Raw genomic sequence first — 18900 nt, forward strand, 5'->3', positions numbered from 1 at the left:
CCGTGGTGCTGCACATATATAGATCTCGAATCTGGTAATGGCGGCCAAGTATGATTTTCAGCGTTTGCTAAGGTTTTCGCTCTCTAAATGTTGTTGATCTCACAGTATGCCTGTTTAATGATGACTTACAGATTAAATCGCATGCTGCTGTTTTCTTTGTGTTCTGATGTGGCTAAAAATGGGAGGAATACGTGGAATTCCTTCCGAAGTTGTTGCACGTGTTTGCAGCGACCTAACGATCAACCAAAGCAGTTTACATCGAACAACAGGAACTGTCTTGTTAAACCAAGAGGTGTCCAACAAGCTGCAAGGAGGAACCACCAGACCTTGCCAAGTGATTTTAGTGCACACTTACCAAGTTTAAAACAGATGGAGCATTTCTTATCGAGCCGTAAAGTTTTGTTCCAGCATGGGCACACGTCACTGATAGCAAGTTGTCCATTTTGTGCTAGTAAAGAGGAGGGAACAGACAGAGCAAAAACATTCACACTGTACATCAATAAGACTACTGGAAGTCATTTTTGCAGTAACTGTGGCTCATCTGGGAGTTGGAGACAATTTAAGGTACATAATTAAGCACCACCCCGGGAAATGGCGGGAACTTCGACTTTTGATGAGCAAAATGCGTGGCAAAATGTTTACATAATGCAAAATGTCCAGGTAATCTCTTGGACCCTCTTGCAGGATGATCAAAAGTTAATACAACTTTTTGCTGTAGAATTCAGCACGTGCAATTTGAAGGATGTATTGAATTTGCTTTTGGTTAAGAGCTTTTGACTTCTACACTGTGCATATATTGACAAGCTTATCACCCTCTCGGAGTGTGGGGGGTACTTGGATCAATTTTTGCTGGGTATGTGCTGCTGACCTGTGGCTTCTCAGAACCCCTACCCTATTATGGTCTATTTTGAATCCCTACTTGCCAGAATTTTCTTACCCCCTAAATTCCGAAAATGTGTGACCCATTGAGAATGCAACATGTTATATTCAATACAGTCGTGAAAATGCAACCCTATCTGTGAGCTGCTAGTAAAGCGGGCATTAGAAGATGAGTGGAAAGAGAGACTGCGATGGTTTCATACAACATTTTGGATGCCTGGCACTCTGGTGATGGAGTAATTCTATTGGTCGGTCTGTAAAGTTATAATGCACATCTGTCAGTAACCTTTATAAGTGACATGCAGTGCATGACAAACTCTGTTGTAATGTTTGTCTCCTACAGTGTGACTCCTGCAGTTCGCGACATAATTGCCACTCCATTTTTAATTTTAATCTTGCGACCTTTTTATTGGTGTTATGTTTCACACTTGTTTTTGAAGGACTGTGGTATTAGGAGGACTTTAAAGTAGAGTAGAGCACAGGCGACCGGAGCTCTCAATGTTATCCTTTTTTTTTCACTTTTATGCGAACGGTCAGCCTAATTTGACATATGGCATACACTATTACATAACGACCGAATTTGACTACGCCAAACATGACTCTGGCCTTGCAGCATATGGAGGTGTTGTGTTACAACGGTTTGAATTTATAAAGGTTTTTATGAGAATGCAACGGCTTTGCTTGAAAAGTCAATTATTCTTATATTTTGTGAATAAAATCTACTTACCCTGTTACTGTGTTGTATTCTTTGTTGTTTGCCGTCTCCTCAGGCCGATCTAATGCGATTTCGGCAAGTTATCGTTCTGTGGGTTTCCACTACTAAAAGAAAGACAAGGCTGGACACTGATTTCCGGAGTGCCCACTGCTCAAAGTGAATAAATCCACTGAAAATAACCCTTCCGGGTCAATTCCTTCATAGAATCAAAGAAGAGATGTTGAAGTTCCATGTCAGTTCACTTGCTAGGCGATTCCGTCCACAATGCCTTCGCAACGATACATTTATTTCGAGAGTGGTTCGCTCGCAAATTCGAAAACAGCCGCTTCACAAAAGTTAGGACACTTTCGCGGTGTTGGGTAACTGTAATTAGCCCGACCGGGGGTATTCAGCAACGATTTGTCAACAGTCAAACCAAAATGCTCTCTGGGTACCCTCATGCTTTATTTGTGAAACCCATAAAGGGAGTACCTGGTTACCCGCATAGCATTTTGATTTGACTGTTGACAAATCATTGCTGACTACCCTGCAGTCGGAGGTTGCATTCTCATACAAAACTTTATAAATTCAAACCGTTGTAACACAACACCTCCATATGCTGCAAGGCGAGAGTCACGTTTCGCGTAGTCAAATTCGGTCGTTATGTAATAGTGTATGCCATAGGTCATGTTAGGCTGAACGTTCGCATAAAAGTGAAAAAAAAGGATAACATTGGGAGCTTGGGTCGCCTGTGAGTAGAGCTGTTTTAATGAGCAGTGTGAAAATTCTTGACAGGTCATAGGTCTGGTTTCAGCTGCAATCTGTTGAAACATTCATCACATCTTACCAGATATAGCTTTGATCAATTTTCATAAAAAAATCAGACACCGGAGTGTCATAGTCAAAAAAGGCAGAGGCATTGTGATATGACCTGTCAAAGTAGCATCCAAAATGTTGTATGAAACCTTGCAGTCTCTCTTTTCGCTCGTCTTCCGATGCCCACGCTACTAGCTGCTTGTGGCATCACTGCTCGCCTCTTGCACGTCATGCTCACAGTGACACTCGCATGCTCACTTGTTTTGCATTCTTCCTCGTGGATCTTTGAGAAAAAGAGAGACTGCTCACAGTCTAGGACAAATTTGAAATATGCACTTGTTAAACTGAGTTTAGGTTGTTGTTACCTTTTTTGAAAAGTTTGTTAACAAGTTGTTTAAAAATTCTTCCCTCAAAATTATTCCTGTATAAAGGTGCTAAGAAATTTGATAGGTTCGATCTACAGTGATTTGTTAAGTTGATTTAGTTAAAGCAAAACTTATTTGAAAAATATCAGACCAAGGACAAAATGGATGAACCATCAAATACCCTGATAATCCAATTTATCACCCTCATTACAGTCCGCTCCATTTTCATTTAAGGAGTTCTGGTTCAGTGCTAACAGTCTGCATTGTTCAGTAATTTTGCCAAGTCCCTTTTCCTGTGTCAGTGGCTATAGAGATGTTCAACAAACTGAAGATATGTTATATGACAAAAACATGACATATCACATATCTTCTGTTGACCTTATTGCAAATTGAGAAAGTCTGTGGCAAAATAAATTATTTTGTTTATTTTGTTGATAGAGGTAAATTAACCACTGTGTTCTGTAGTCTATGAAGCTGACATTTCAAGTGCTGGCCCTAAAGGATTTAAACCAGACATTGGGCCACTGTTTTAAATTTATCATGATCATTAAGGCCACAACAAACAAGAAAACATTTTTGCTCAAAATGTTTCTAAGCGAGAAGAGGTGCAAGGGAAAGGTTTTGTTGTTTCAAGGTTTTCTTCCTCTTATTATTTTCCCAAGCCATCCTTTCCTGGGAAAAAAGAACTTGATCTCACTGTACCTATACAGGACATGCATATATGTGCAATTATTTCTGATGTCTCTTTAACCATATGTTTTGTAGATGGCTTTACAAGAGGGACCCAGTAAAGAGAGTATCAAGCCTTGTGCAAGTGATAGTCATTCTAAAAGCAGTGATGACCTATCCAGCCAGATATGGGAAAGGTCCACACCACTGACTCAATGCAATGATGATGTGTGGGAGAAGTTCATAACACAATTCTCAATAAAGGTGTGTTCATCTGTTTCATAGTAATTCCAGTGTACAAAGAAGATGTGAAACATTAGGTAACCAAAAACTAGGTTGATTTCGATCTTTTGTTTCATTTACTTTGTATCTTAACCTTTACAGGAATTGAGAAAGGATATGTTGGAAAAGTTTCAAGTCAGAATTACTGAGCATGAGGTAGTGAATTTAATGTTTGTGTAAATTGAAATAATGTTGTTTAAATGTTCAGTGTCAATAATTCCTAAACTAAACCTCCAGTGTTAATTTTTTAAAGGGAACAAAACTGTCCTGGAAATAATGCATGTTTTAAGTTTTACCATAATTATTATTAATTTTCCTGAGAGACCATTTCCAAATTATCCTAAGTGGAAGTGCCAACATTATATTGTATACACATGTATGTTCTCAGTAGGGTATTAACTGTATGTATAGACCCACTGAAACTAGAGTAAAAGCAGATTTGCATATATTATTGTTAATATATATTCCCCTCTGTCAATTAATAGTTTAAGGAGCCTAATGGAAAGACCAAGGAACATGATTGCATATTGTTCCCCTGGTATGATTCTGCCAGGTCAGTGGTGAAGGGCATCAAGCTTGTAAAGCTGCAGGGATCTGACTCATCTGATTCAAGCATTGCTATAGAACCTCGGTAAGAATACTGTCAGTTTCCAAGACAACAATGTGGAGCATACAATTATGTGATGTAGGAGGCCAGGTATAGGTTCAATCACATTCACACTCTGCTGCCACAAACTCAGTCTAGAAGAGCACATGCGTGAGAACTGTTGAGTTGATTCACTACTTTCCTCAAGTAGAATAACAGCATTACTAATTTACAAGTGGCTGTGACAGTCTCTTGTAATGTGTTGACTACAGTTACACCATTGACTGGAGATATTCCATTAGCAATCAGCTCTTTCCCTGTCTGAAGAAATATGTATTGAACTACTTAACCAATACATGTAGATTCCCTGTTGCCACGTGTCTGTTCAGAAATAGATCATAGATGACGTCAAAATGTGGTAAGAACAAAAAAAGTGGAGCATGAGCTGTTAGGCGAGTGTGTTACTTATAAATATTCTTACTGCATTTTGACATCTTCTGTGATCTATTACTGAACAGATGTACGGCAACATGGACTCTACTTGTTTTATATAATAAGGAGACATCAAAGAATATTAATTACATCAACTATGCTTCTGTCCTCCAACAGATCATAAGTAAGGACCAATCAACATGTGAGAATAATTTGCCTTATTATATAAAAAGAAGTAGATTTTGGCATCAGTCTGTTTCATTGTCTGAGACTTGATTAAAATGAATAATAATCAGTACAGAAACTCTTTATTTCCTCTGTTGAGTTCACCACTTTATTCAGTTTCAACTGCACAATCAGTTACTGTTGTTGATTAAAATGGAGTCTTAATTTTTGTAACATTTTCTTTGTTATAGTCAGGGTTTCTTGGGACTGTTTGGTTGGAATACAGTAGATGCTGAAGCTAAAGAGGTTGGTTACACCAACAGTTCAATTATAAAAATGGGTATCACCAAGCAAAATTTGAGCTGAGGCGTGCGATGCATACCATTTGGCAGAGACCAAGGGCCACTCACAGTCACATGTTTGCCTCTTCTCGAGTGGTGCCATTAGAGTCAGTGAAATCAGCCACTGGGAAAGATAGTTCAGGAACATCACCTGTATTAATTAACTGTTGCTATGGTAACCTATTATGCCATAAAATTACCATTATTGCATTGTCAAATGGCTGGGCATTTATGCAATACCACTATTGTGGCATCATAATTTTGTTAACAGTTGTAATATTCATCCATCAAAGTATAACTGTTGGAAAAGCACTGGGAACCTGCTGCCAGCCTTCATAATAAAATTATTGAGACATGTCCATGCATCATGGGTTTTTGAGTAAGTAAATCTTACTTTATTTTGGTCAATTTTAGGTTGTGTTGACATTAACAGAGTTTGATGCTATTGCTGTAAGTCAGTCAACATCCTATCCAGCTATTTGTCTTCCACTGGGAGCAAATTCTCTCCCTCTTGAGGTTTGTAGACTTATAATTATGCTATTGTTGAAACTAAAATTTTGTGTTTGAAATGTGTTAAACCAGTTCTGTTTGACTTTGTGTAGGTAATATTGATGCAAATCAGAGTACCAAAATATTGGTATTACACACGCTTTCAGTGTTATGTGCATAGGCAACATCTTTCGACCATTTTTCGACATGCTATCTCTTGATGTGCTATGCAACCTGGCCTATGTCAAAAATGTGAGCACAACGGACTTCTTTTATATGGTTGAACTCAACTTTAGTCTTGAAAGAATCAGGCTAGGAGTATTAAGGAGTCATTCTGTGAGAGATGAATAGACTGTTTTGAAAGCGGGTGCAAATGTGGAATGATGTAATAAAATGATGCAAGATGTCTTGGTTGAATAGTCCAGGAGCTGGCAATTATGGGTAAAAGAATGCTCCTGAAATGAGAACCCTTGACCAATCTCTACAATGCTAAATTCAATTCAAATTTTTTTTTTTTTAATTATTGTTTTGTCTCTGCGGTTTTTACCCCTTCCTTTTTGTTGAAATCGTAATCATTCAAGTAATCAGTAATAGATAGAGAGGCTTATGCAGAGCAGTAATTTTCTAACACTTAAGCAATAGCTGTCAACTTTCTTAAGTGCCAAACTAAAGAATTTGTAAAACGTTGTACATTATATACACTAATCACAGTCATATGATCAGACATGGCAATTCCATAACTTGTTTTGAGCTATAAGCAGTTTAAAAGCTGACGTTAAAGGTTTTTTCAGTAAGATGACCAAAACTTGTTGTGAATTACCATTTATTATACAGGTAACATCAATTATTAGAAAACAGTCCTAAGAAAATAAGTGCGCTGATTGGTTAAAAATTGTCTTTCTATGACTCAATAGTAACACAGATTCAACTAGCATGAACTGTTGACGTAATGATGGTGCGAGCAAAGAGAATTCACATTTTGATAATCAAAGTTGACAAGTTGTGTTCCTTTTTTTGTTGTTGTGGTGTTTTCTAAAAGAAATAGAAAACATGCTCTCCATGTTTCTATCGAGTTATAGAAACACTCATGAAAGTTTGGGAGAACTTGAAACACTCACCTGTGGCTCGTGTTCCCACAGCATTTCTCATTCTCCCAAACTTCCATTCGTGTTTCTATAACTCGATAAGAAAAACGGTACATGTTGTTTATTTCTTAAATAAAGAATGTTAGTACTGGTCAATCAAACTTAGAATTGCTGAAGGTTGCTGGAAACCAACTCCAGCCACCTTAAAATAATAATTTATTAATTGTCCTAATAGTTAGGCAGTGAATAATATGCTGTAGTAGTTAATTTTGTTGGCTTACTGCTGTTAAAATCTTCAACAAGATCTCTTTCTGTCTTAATTTGACTGTTTAATAAACCGACTGTGCCTGTCCTCAGGTTCTTCCGCAACTTGAACAATTTGAGAAAATTATTCTTTGGTTTGGAAATGACATTGTGTCACGGCACGCTGCAAATCAGTTTGCAAAGAAGTTAAACTTGCAGAGGTGTTTCCTTGTCAGGTATGTTCCTACCACCACCTGTACCACTCTTATATGATCTTTTTATCTTGAAAATAGGTAACTTTTGTTGGCAGAATTTGTGCCTGCACGTCACATAATATTATTACTGCTTATATGGAGCATATCATGGGCTTATTGCTGCCATTATAGAGGAGCTCCAATGGCCCAAAGGTCCGCCAAGCAGAGCACCGTATTAGCATAGGATTTTCTCATGGTTATCTTGGTTAGCACTATTGCTTGTGGGCGTGCATGCACCATGATGACAATGTCACACAACATGGCAGACATACTCCTGCTAATGCAGTAGGTTGACATAAGGAAGTGCAGCCTTGGTTTATAGCACACTTCTTTGATATTGGAGATCAATTGACACCACTCAAAACAAGGTATCCACTGACCAGTATCATGTGACCATATCGCAGGCTTGAGTTTAGAGCTCATAGAGATCACATGGTTTTCTGAAGTTAGCTGCTGACCAAGTGCTGGTTTTTCGATTGGATCACAGGCTCAAGCCAGGTTAACTTGTTGTAATCAGGGCAGGGTTGTTCAGAAGCTGGTTAATGCTAACCCAGAATTAAAAGTTAACCAAAGTATCAATTTTCATTGTATAAAAATGTTTTCCACTGCTTATGTTTTGTGTAGTTTGAGATTATTCAAACTCAAAACAGAAGTCCAAACAGTATAAATAGAAAACCTCATCACAAAGTTACAAAATAATTGAGCTTTGAACCAGCCAAGGAGCTCAGCTTTCAGGCTTGGCTAAATCTATATATTATTATTTTAACAGCTTTATTCCCATACTAGATTAAAGTTAACTAATTTATTTAGCACATAAGACAATATACAACTAAGCACTGGGTTACCAGGTTGAAATTTGTTAACTTCAAGGTAACAAAACCAAAGCGTGTCAGTTACTTTGGGATAATCCTGATCAAGATTAATGATTCTCAAACTCATTAATTATTTGTCAAGTTAAAACAAGAAAGTTACAGACTTAATTAACATAAATTTTGCCGATTTTATTTCTCCATTTACTCCAGACCTTAGTTTTTGTTTCGATTGGGAAGATTTATCAAACACTCAAGACACTGTTTCATCGGCTACCCAAACACCTCGAATTTCTTCAAAAATACTCCGCTGTGTGTGGTTACTTCAAGATCACTCAGATTATGTTTCATCAAAGGAACTGATGAATCTTTTTACAGAGTGGGCTGATCATCACTTTCTGCGATGCATTACAATCAGAGTGATGTTGGATCATTAATCTTGAATAAAATATTACTGTTTTGCATAAAATAACGAGAATATACTCACCTTTCCTGGTTTCTGTTGTCCATTAGGCCTATTTCATTGTTTTTTGGGGGGGTTTGAGGTGTTTGTCACAGCTTTAAGCTATTACAAACACCTACAAACCTTCCAGAAAACATTTTATTTCATTGTGCGATTTTATCCTTTGTTATTTTAAATTCCATACAATGACTTGTAAAGCGTTCAAATTCTAAACGGCCCAATGTGTAACACAATCCCGTGCACTTTGATCGTTTCCTCGAATCGTGAGTTTGGGACGCTTGTGACGAGACAAAAGACAGTGATCAAATACAAAATGGGCAAAAATAGATCACAAGTTACAGTTACCATGTCAGAAGTCCATTTCCTGTTGTTTCCTTCTTATTATTAATGTACTTAAATAATATAGAGTTACTTGGAAAGGCTATTGATTCTCTTTTCTTGATCAGACCAACTGGCGATAACACTCCAGCAAATGCTTTAGATGCTTTGAATATGGTAAGTCCGTTGAGGATAAGCGATATGTACCATTAGGGCTACTTGTTTAGCTGCAATTTTTTTATTTAGTTTTTATTTACTTTAACTGTCTTTCTTTTTCAAACCAAATCATGTAATCCTGCTATACTGGCTGTACTACTATACCTACAGTTGCAGTACCAAGAGAAACAAAAAGGTGATACTTTACAAACTTAATCGCCTTCCAGCTGCTTAAGTTTTGCACTTTAAAACTAATTTATTCACGTCCTGTAACATAAGCAACCAAGGAACTTTAAGTTCATGAAGAACTAACACCAAATTTATCATCAAACCTTGACAGCCAGTGGCATTACAGAGAAACTGTAATGTAACTGCAGCTCAGGGTAACGATGTCTTAATTTACATTGACTGATTACTACCAAGTCTGACAAACAATGTTTCATCTCAAGCTCTGGCCAAACGATCACAGCATTTCAACCAAGCATATCGCAACATTGTTGGGCGCTACATGTTGTGCGCGTTTGGCCACCTTGTGATGTGTTGGGACATGTTGGGTGTTGTTGGTTTAAGTTTGATCATTTTCAACAATAGGTTGTCCAACATTGTTGCGATATGTTGCATTGAAATGTTGTGATCGTTTGGCCGGGGCTTCACCCTGCAGATCACTTCTATTCAGGGTGTCAAGAATTATCATGAACAACATTCCTTTTCAGCACTGCCCTCAGCTTCACCATGACACTTGACAAATTGATTGTTTACATGTACCTACTGGTATATATAAGAAGCACATATTTCTTTTCCTCAGGGTTGTGACCTTCCATCCTTAGTTTCCAAAGCTCAACCAATCAGCCACGAGAAAATCACTACTTTTCATCAGGTGTGGTCTTCAGGTTCCTAATAGTAAATTCTTCATTTTGTTTTTAATCTGCTTTGGTTGTTTTCTGAGAGTATTTGATGTCTATCAGTTAAAATAGACCATTACTGCTGTGCCATATTTGTTGAAGATTGATTTCTTAGTGGTTCAAAACTTAATTCTTTCTTCCCTAAGCTTTCGTACTTGGAGTTTGAATTAGATAATGTGATCTTTTTTTTCTGTGATGTGTTTGGTTAATTTCTTTGTGTTTTGTAATTTTAAACGTCTTTGTATTGCTTTCAACAGTTGCGAGGTGAAGTGTTTGATCAATTTGTCAATGCAGATCAAGTGGCTGGAGTGAAGGTTTGTAACTATCTTCTGCCATTATGAACATGCAATCTGAGAACAAGAGAAAATATTGATCATGTTCAAACAACAGCATTGTTTTTCAATAAAGTGCTTTCAGTTTTTCACCTTAAGGTTTTGAAAATGCATAAATGCTTATCAGTAATCTGTATTTTCATAGTGGACCCGATTTCCGAAATTAAACAGCGTTCTAAAAGGTTTGAGGCGAGGAGAAGTGACAGTTTTCACTGGACCAACCGGCGCTGGAAAAACCACCCTACTGAGTGAAATGTCCCTTGACCTCTGTATGCAGGGGGTGGGTAGAATTTTAAACAGTTTTATAATGTAACTCACTGTGTAGAAGGGCCTACTGGATGGAAAAATACATACATTTAGGAAGGTCTGTGCAACATCATGAGCAAAGTATTTAATTTTCCGATTGCCCAGCGTGACCTACATATGATGAGTAACTTAACATCACACCATCTTTATTGATTGTGATTGTGCTGGAAGGTTGTTGACATGCTTCAGGATGTCGTTTTAAATTGTTCGGCTTTCAAATTTTTGCCTCGAACTTGGCCAGAGAGGTTTTCCAGACTGGCTCCTCTTTAACCCATCTACACATTCGATTGTAGGGCTGTCCGTTGGTATGATCACATATCACTACAAAGTCATGTATCGACCTTTAGAGTGAAAAAATGCGAAACTCCACTTGAAACCCAGAACAGTGTCTTTTTTCTAAACTCAGAAATTGCCAGTACAAAATGTCTGTGATGAGGTATTTTTAGAAAAGTAAACGTTTATCCATTTGAATTTTTAATTTCTTGTAAAGGGTAGTTTTGACATTGTTTACTGAACGAGTGTGTTTTGCTTGACATATTTGTTTAGGTGAACACGCTGTGGGGAAGTTTTGAGATTCGTAATGTGCGCCTTGTAAAAATGATGATGTGTCAGTATTCAGGGTAAGCCGTTAAGATCGCTGATTAATGCATGTACTAGCAGATTAAAAAAAAATCGCTATTAAAATAGCCTATCGCAAAATTATATTAATTGTTTAGGTTTCGGCTTCTTTCAATAGCATAGCAAGTTGTTTTGATCAGTGAGGCTACAATATGGTTTTAGGATACACTCTGCTCCAAACTAATAAATAACAAAATTAGTGAAATATTTGGGAACAATACTTCACGCCCATCGTTTAACGCAAAGGGTTGCCTCAAGTACATGTGTCTGAGTTGATATAAATGAGACCTAAAAGTCCCTACTACACTCCTCTACGTATAATACTATTTGTAAACTTGAAGAGCACTGTCTTTTTGTAATCTTTGTAATCGTGATTTTTTTTACGAGTTCCATAGACATGCATGCCGCGAGTGAAATGTTCGCAAGGATGGAATAAAAGATTTCTGATTTCGGTACAGGTTTTGATAATTATAGTAGCTATGTATCGTTATGCGTTGTCCATTTTGCTGGGTACCTTGACTAGAACAACAGAGCGTCATAACATTCAAGTTTTGAAGTACGATGTTCAGGAAAACAGACTGCAAAAAGAAAATTGAATAATTTAAAGCAGGCCGGAATCTGTGCTGCTTTTCTCAACCGCTTAAAAAAAATCAGTGAATACCGAAGAATACTAAGGGAAGTGATAGTGTAATACTATAGGTGATGTAATTCATTTCTCCCTCAGGTTGAATTTGGAGAAACAGGTTGAGCAATTTCAGTACTGGGCAGACAGTTTCGAGATGCTACCAATGTACTTCATGTGTTTCTACGGAGCTCAGAATATCGAAACAGTTGTTGAGGTAAGTAACGCTCGCTGTTCACCCCTACTGTCGCAGTTAGTCATTTAGTGGTAAGGTGTATTTTTTTCCTAAAAATGATGAGAACTTCAATATAGTTTTTCCTTTCCAGACTATGACTCATGCTGCTTATGTATACGATATTGAACACGTCATCGTGGACAACCTGCAGTTTATGACGTCATATGTTAGGTACAGCATTATGTGAAATGTTTTTCTTGAAAACGTTGGTCAGTTGACCTCTTTTATCTTTTCACCTCACTCCAAGAAGAACTTTATTTTTTACACCCTAAGAAGTTGTTTTTTTTGCAATTTCCTTTCAGCCGTGGGGACGATCGATTTTTTACCCAGAATCATGTTATTTCTGCACTGAGGAATTTTGCGAGCACCAAAAACGTGCATGTTACGTTGGTCATTCACCCAAGAAAGGTTTGTCAACGTGCACATTTGAATATCCATGTCTGTATGTCACGTACGTATATGTATGTCTACAGATATACCGCATACTTTTCAATTGTGGTTTTACCGTTTTGTCTTTGCAAAAATATTGGAGATTGTCAGAATTTTTGTTGTGTGCTGGCAACGTTACTGTGGGAAATTAAGAATTGGTGAACGCTATTCAGAAATTAGAGCAGTCCCATAATGAATAGATGTTTTAGTTCAGATTTCCTGGAAACTCCCAAAACGTTTTTAAATGTGGCTAAATATGATTTAGGCAAAGTTAGACTCGAACCAATGCAGTCAGCGGTTTCCCCTTTTACAGTACGTGACTTGCGGGGCGGCCCTTTGGAGATTTGCAGGGCTGTTGTCTCACGTTGCATTGCACGTATTGAGCTGCCAGCTGATCGTTGCGGATCATTTGCTTTGTACTTTGGCGAATCTTTGCGGATTCTCGCTCTAAGTACTGCTTGTTTTTGTCGCTGTTTGACGTGATGCACACCAGAAACACGCTTAACAGCTGGTCGGCGGCTTACGATGCCTTGTCTCTCGTGCCGGAGTCCAAGGAAATTCCTCCGCCACCAGTTTCAACGCCATTGGATTCTAGTGTGGCCTCAACAGCTGCGTCCACTCCTCCTTCTGTTTTATCACCAACGTCTCCCGCCTTTCTGGCCGTCGTCGCAAACGCCGTCCAGCAAGTACTTTCGGCCCAGCCAGTCGCAGGCCGTCCTAATTCTAGTTCTTCCACGAGCGTGGCCATTTTCCGGAGGCGTTTCTGCTCCGCTGGCTAATCCTAGCCAACTTGTCGCCCAAGCCTCGTCTTTTGCCACTTCTGGCTTTGGCTTTGCATCCTCTTCACCGGCCACGGCGACTCCTCTTGCTTCAGGAAGGCCAAATAATTTTGTTGTCCCTACCTTTGTGTCGACCTTCTCCGCTCCAATTCCGTTGCTCGCTCTCTCGGCATCTTCTAGCACTATCAATGTGGCTTTGCCTTCGAACGCCGTTAGCGCTACACCGTTGGCTCCGTTGCTTGTTTTGCATCAGCCATTCGTGGTGGGCCCTGGGTTTTCCCCCGTTCCAGCAATGTTAGTCAGTCAGATCGTGTGGCTGAGAAGTTCGTTGAACTCCACGAGTTGCTGCCCTCGAACATTGTTCTCACAGAGCCTGAGCCTCCGTTGCTGTTCGATGGGCGCCTTGTGTTAACGTCCCCGCCGAAGAAACCTAAGCGGCGCATCGAAGATATTTCCACATGGTTGGAGGCTTTCTCTGTTTACTGCCTTATCATCGTGTCGTACTTCCCTCATCGCTGGAAAGATCTCTTGCAGTATCAACTCCTGATACTCCGCACATATCGCCAGTTCTCCGGTCTCAACTAAACAGTACGCTGTTCAGCTTTCACTCGGCTGGCTGGTCCTCGCGCTCTCCCCGCGATTCTTCGGATGGCCAAAACGAGCCCCGCGGTGCTGCTTCTTCGCAGATCATTTGCAAATCGTGGAACCGGGGTCATTGCGTAGCTCCCTCAGCGTTGTGCCGTTTTGCTCACAAATGTGCCAGCTGTCATGGCCCGCACCACGCTGGAGTTTGCCCAGCTGAGACGCCCACCAAGCCCAGCTCGTCCTCCAAGTGTTCTCCTGACTCTCCGCCTCCCTGGTCCAGCAGCAAGTGTCATCGTGTGTAGACTCGCCCACCCCCCCCTCTTGTGCTGTTTCCATTATTGAGTATTTTTGCCCCAGTTTTTTGGCCATGCCCCTTAGGGATCCAGGACTAAATGCTGTATTTGCGGCCGTTGTCGTGTTATTAAAATTGATTGTTTCTTTTGTTACCTTGTCTGTTCATCTATGTAATTCAGGGGGTTCTGGGAGGGCTATTTAGGCCTTCTTGGGGCTGTGATTTACCGGCAGTTGTGTCTCCTGTTCTTTTTCCTTCCTAGTCGGACCCCCCCCCCCCCCCCCAGTTTCTGCAGTCACCCCCTTGCAAGCAGAGTAGTTTGCCTGGGAGTTGCGGTTTCATCCCAACCGGCAGAAGGTCAATTTTGTGTTAAATGGACTACGCCATGGGTTTCATTTGGGTTTTTCTCCTCCCAAAAGCTCAAGTCCACAAAGAAAAACAAGCCATCCGCAGCTCAACATCCCCCTGTGGTCGACCAGTATTTGGCCAACAAGGTTTCCCTAGGTAGGGTGGCAGGTCCTTTCAGTGTTCCTCACTACCCGAATCTTCATGTTAGCAGCTTTGGGGTTATTCCCAAAAGAGGCCAAACAGGGAAATGGCGCCTCATCGTGGAACTTTCCTCCTCGGGGGGCTAGTGTCAACAGCCGGATTGACCCGGAGGAATTCACCCTTCATTACATTACAGTCGATCAGGTGATCCACCTAGTCTCCAAACTTGGTCCGGGGGCCCTCATGGCCAAATTTGATGTGGAGGCCACCTACCGCAACGTGCCCGTACACCCCTCCCACCGCGTTCTTCTGGGGATGAAGTGGCACGACCAATTCTACGTGGACCTGGTTCTCCCCTTTGGCCTTCGATCAGCTCCATTTATTTTCAACTCCATCGCAGACATGGTGGAGTGGATCCTTGTCAATTCCTACCAGATTCTAGATCTCCTCCATTACTTGGACGACTTCATTACTGCAGGTGTGCCAACGGCTCGGTCTACCGTTGCATCCTGGCAAGTGTGTGGTCCCCTCTACAGTGCTTGTTGTCTTGGGTATTGAGCTCGACTCTGTCAACCAAGTGGCACGTCTCCCCCAGGAGAAGTTGTTACCACTGCAAAATCTGATCGGTTCTTGGCTCCCTCGAAAATGGTGCAACAGACGTGAGCTTGAATCCCTTATTGGACACTTGCATCACGCCGTCAAGGTGGTCTGGTCGGGAAGGACATTCTTACGCCGCATGATTGACCTGTTATGCTGCTTTCAGAGGAGAGATCACCCCATTCGTCTTAACCGAGAATTTCATCTGAATCTTCTATGGTGGCACCAGTTCTTGGAGGATTGGCACGGTGTTAGCTTCTGGCTCTTCCCAGGACTGCTGCCCGAGGCTGATGTTGAAGTGTCATCTGATGCTGCAGGCTCGATCGGCTATGGAGCATACATGAAGGGCCACTGGTTTGCTGGCTCCTGGGCTCCGTCCCAGCAGCCACAGTCTATTGCCTACAAGGAGCTCTTCCCTATAGTTCTCGCAGCTCATGTCTGGGGAAATTTTTGGGTCAAGAAACATGTCCTGTTCCGCTCTGACAACGACGCAGTATTCCACATCTTAAATACCAGAACGTCAAGAGTGCCTTGCCTAATGTGGTTGCTGTTGCAGTCTGTTATTTTCCGCTGCGCGTCACAGCTTCTCCTTTTCGTCCCAACATGTACCTGGTGTTAACAATCAATTAACTGATGCCTTATCTTCCCACGGTGGTACCCCTCGAACTCCTGGCACATTTGACATCTCCGCCTTAGAACAGCAGTGCTACCCCTTCTTGACCCAAGGCCTTGCCCCCTCTACGCGTTGATCTTATGCAGCGGCCTAAGCTCAGTTTATCTCTTTCTGCACTCAACTTCGTAAACTCCATTCCTCGGGTTCTCCGTGTCCAGCTGACGAATGGATGCTGTGCCTTTTTGCTACCTTCTTGGCCAAACGAATTCAGCACTCCTCCATTAAGGTCTACTTGTCCGGGGTTAGAGCACTCCACATCAAACAGGGGTTTCCAGACCCCCTTGCCAACTGTCTCCGCCTTCAGAGGGTGGTCCGCAGTATCAAGCGTTGTCAGGGCTCCTCTTCTTCATCCCGCTTGCCTATTACCGATGACTTGATGTTACTGATTTGGCAGTCTCTGGATCTTCGTCTCCCAGATCACCTCATGTTCTGGGCCGCTTGCTCCCTTGCATACTTTGGCTTTCTCTGCGCCTCAGAGTTCACAGTGCCCAGTCTGGCTAACTTCTCTACATCACTTCATTTAGGAGTGCAAGACATTGCAGTGGATTCCTCGTCTGCGCCTGCGTGCATGCACATAAAGATCAAGGGCTCAAAGACTGATCCATTTAGGAAGGGTGCCTTTATCCACATTGGCCTTGGCCGGCTCCCACTCTGCGTGGTCCACTCAGCGATGACATATCTCACTAGCAGAGGCGACAGTCCAGGTCCCTTGTTCCTGTTCCAGAATGGGCAGCCTCTTTCGCGTGCTTTGCTCACGGACTGGCTTCGGCAGATCCTGGTCTTCGCGCACATTCCAGGCAACTTCTCTAGCCACAGTTTCCGCATCGGGGCTGCCACTGTGGCGGCACACTATGGAGTTCCTGATCACCTAATACAAGCCTTGGGTCGCTGGTCAAGCTCCGCCTATCAGCTTTACATCAGGACCCCGTCAGAGTCTTTAGCAGCCCTCTCCACTAAGCTGGCGTCTTCTCAGTGGCCATCAATCTCCCACTAGGGCTGCATCCACTTCCGCTGGCTGTGGACTACCAGATCATCGGGCTATTGTCAGGCCATTTGCCCAGCAGCGCAGCGAACTTGCCCCCAAGCCAGATACCCTTCGCGGTTCCTGTGCCATTTTGCTCAATGCTGGCAAGGTTTCCTTTGGGTGGTTCCCGCTTCCAGGGTTGCCATGGATACCTCCCATTCCGCGTACGGCAAAGTTAGTTAGGCAAAGTTAGACTCGAACCAATGCAGTCAGCGGTTTCCCCTTTTACAGTACGTGACTTGCGGGGCGGCCCTTTGGAGATTTGCAGGGCTGTTGTCTCACATTGCATTGCACGTATTGTGCTGCCAGCTGATCGTTGCGGATCATTTGTTTTGTACTTTGGCGAATCTTTGCGGATTCTCGCCCCTTCCCGTCCCTCCCTCTTGGTTGCTGGTCTCTAAGTAAGTATGGGTCAGGTAAATTGTTTCCACTGATTCAATCAGTGTGACGGTGCCAGTTAGCGGCTGCTTTTGGGGGTGGTTCCCGCTTCCAGGGTTGCCATGGATACCTCCCATTCCGCGTACGGCTTCTGCTCCCCGCTGACCTTTCAGGCACCAGTTCCCAAGCTCATCTACTTAATTTCCTATTCCAATCAATCCTGATTCCAATGTATGAAGTAGTGCTTTAGAAATACTAGGAATTTTTTTCATTGACCAGAAAATTCAACGCTATGTTCTTCACACGCGTACGTGAAACTCGTTTGTGTCTTATATAAATGGTATTTTGTTATTAGCTGCCGTGTCTACCTAAGAAGGCACACAGTACGTAACTTGTCAGACATAATGGTCTACATTGAGTATGTCTAGGTAATACGACGCGTAAAACCCGTATATTGACAAAGAAATGGTGAAGAAAGAAATAAAGGAGATGGTTGGTCGCTCGATTACAATTTTTTTGCCTGAGCGGATTCCCAGTTTGCTGAAATAACTTTTTTGATTCATGCATGTCGTATTTAACTAGACGAGTGATTTGTCTCGGACGGATAATGCGTCTGATGTCAACACGTTTCATTTTCCGTATTTCCCTAGAAGTAAATTAAAAATGCGGCGATTTCAGTTTGCTACAAATCAATTCAGTAAATACAGCCGAACCTCCTCTGCCGGACACCTCATGTTGGCGGACATTTGCAGTAAGCGGACACTCGTCAAGGTCCCAGCTCTGCTAAATACAAACACTATATTTTAACCGCCAGTAGCCCTCTGGTTCCAACGGCGTCCGCTCGCGACAGGTTCAACTGTATCTATATCTTCAAGAAACTATTCTACCGAGTTGCAGTTACTAAGCGATGTTGAGCCCTTCTCGACATTGTGTTATATTTTTCTCAGGAAAATGATGATGTTGAACTTCAAACAGCGTCTATTTTTGGAACAGCGAAAGCAAGCCAAGAAGCAGACAATGTGATCATACTTCAGAGCAAGAAAGGATCAGCCGAAAAATATCTGCAGGTTGTTTAACGTAGTTTAACATTCTTATCTTGGTTGTTTATTGTCAAATGCTGTAGACCATGTAGAAAAAGCATGTCCCTTAGTTGTGGCGTAAATGAGGCATTTCTTGTGGATGATAGGTTCCATTTAGCTTGGCAAGATCTTCCATTCTAGAAATGCAACAAGCGCTCGAGGAAAATCTAATATTTGGGCTCCATCCCCATGCAGTATCTATCAGAATTATTTTTATAAACCAGTTTCTAGCGTGACGACAGTTCGGCGCGTAGCGCTGTCACTGAAGTTATGAGCGAGTATTTGGTACGACAGTAAATGACGGGTGGAAAAGCACTTTAAAAAGAATGGTGGGGTCGCCGACTCAGCTTGCAGCTAGCCGATTATGCTATCAGTTAAAGATCAGTCGCGGTATTTTGTCATTTTGACCACGCGCAAAATTGCCTTTAAAGTGAAAACCTGAAAATAGTAGTTTTCTAAGATAGAAAAACGCCACAGAGATAATAATAAACCATAAAGGAACAAGGATGGTTAA

General features: G+C 41.5%; 2 protein-coding genes and 1 pseudogene across 3 annotated transcripts in view; all 3 read left to right on the forward strand.

Moving 5' to 3' along the window:
- Nucleotides 1-18900, forward strand: part of LOC110040015 (twinkle mtDNA helicase-like) — a 20392-nt gene continuing 1492 nt past the window's right edge. The window contains exons 1-16 of one of the 2 annotated variants that reach the window (XM_089289581.1): nucleotides 1-564; nucleotides 3520-3687; nucleotides 3808-3861; nucleotides 4191-4336; nucleotides 5140-5194; nucleotides 5644-5745; nucleotides 7161-7282; nucleotides 9019-9067; nucleotides 9852-9923; nucleotides 10206-10262; nucleotides 10426-10560; nucleotides 11133-11206; nucleotides 11929-12043; nucleotides 12153-12232; nucleotides 12364-12469; nucleotides 18255-18374. In XM_089289581.1, coding sequence (XP_089145707.1) covers nucleotides 88-564; nucleotides 3520-3687; nucleotides 3808-3861; nucleotides 4191-4336; nucleotides 5140-5194; nucleotides 5644-5745; nucleotides 7161-7282; nucleotides 9019-9067; nucleotides 9852-9923; nucleotides 10206-10262; nucleotides 10426-10560; nucleotides 11133-11206; nucleotides 11929-12043; nucleotides 12153-12232; nucleotides 12364-12469; nucleotides 18255-18374 — 1932 coding nt within the window. In that variant the 5' untranslated portion in view covers nucleotides 1-87. The remainder of the gene's footprint in view (nucleotides 565-3519; nucleotides 3688-3807; nucleotides 3862-4190; nucleotides 4337-5139; nucleotides 5195-5643; nucleotides 5746-7160; nucleotides 7283-9018; nucleotides 9068-9851; nucleotides 9924-10205; nucleotides 10263-10425; nucleotides 10561-11132; nucleotides 11207-11928; nucleotides 12044-12152; nucleotides 12233-12363; nucleotides 12470-18254; nucleotides 18375-18900) is intronic. The other variant, XM_089289582.1, reaches the window with a different exon arrangement.
- Nucleotides 12485-14420, forward strand: LOC149111967 (uncharacterized; annotated as a pseudogene).
- Nucleotides 14459-18350, forward strand: LOC110057138 (uncharacterized). The gene has a single exon (XM_089289586.1). The coding sequence runs from the start codon at nucleotides 16075-16077 to the stop codon at nucleotides 16897-16899; it is 825 nt and encodes a 274-aa protein (XP_089145712.1). The 5' UTR covers nucleotides 14459-16074; the 3' UTR covers nucleotides 16900-18350.

The sequence above is a fragment of the Orbicella faveolata genome, unplaced genomic scaffold, assembly GCF_042242905.1.
Source record: "Orbicella faveolata isolate gen_17 unplaced genomic scaffold, um_ofav_v1 contig_2, whole genome shotgun sequence".
Classification (NCBI taxonomy): domain Eukaryota; kingdom Metazoa; phylum Cnidaria; class Anthozoa; order Scleractinia; family Merulinidae; genus Orbicella; species Orbicella faveolata.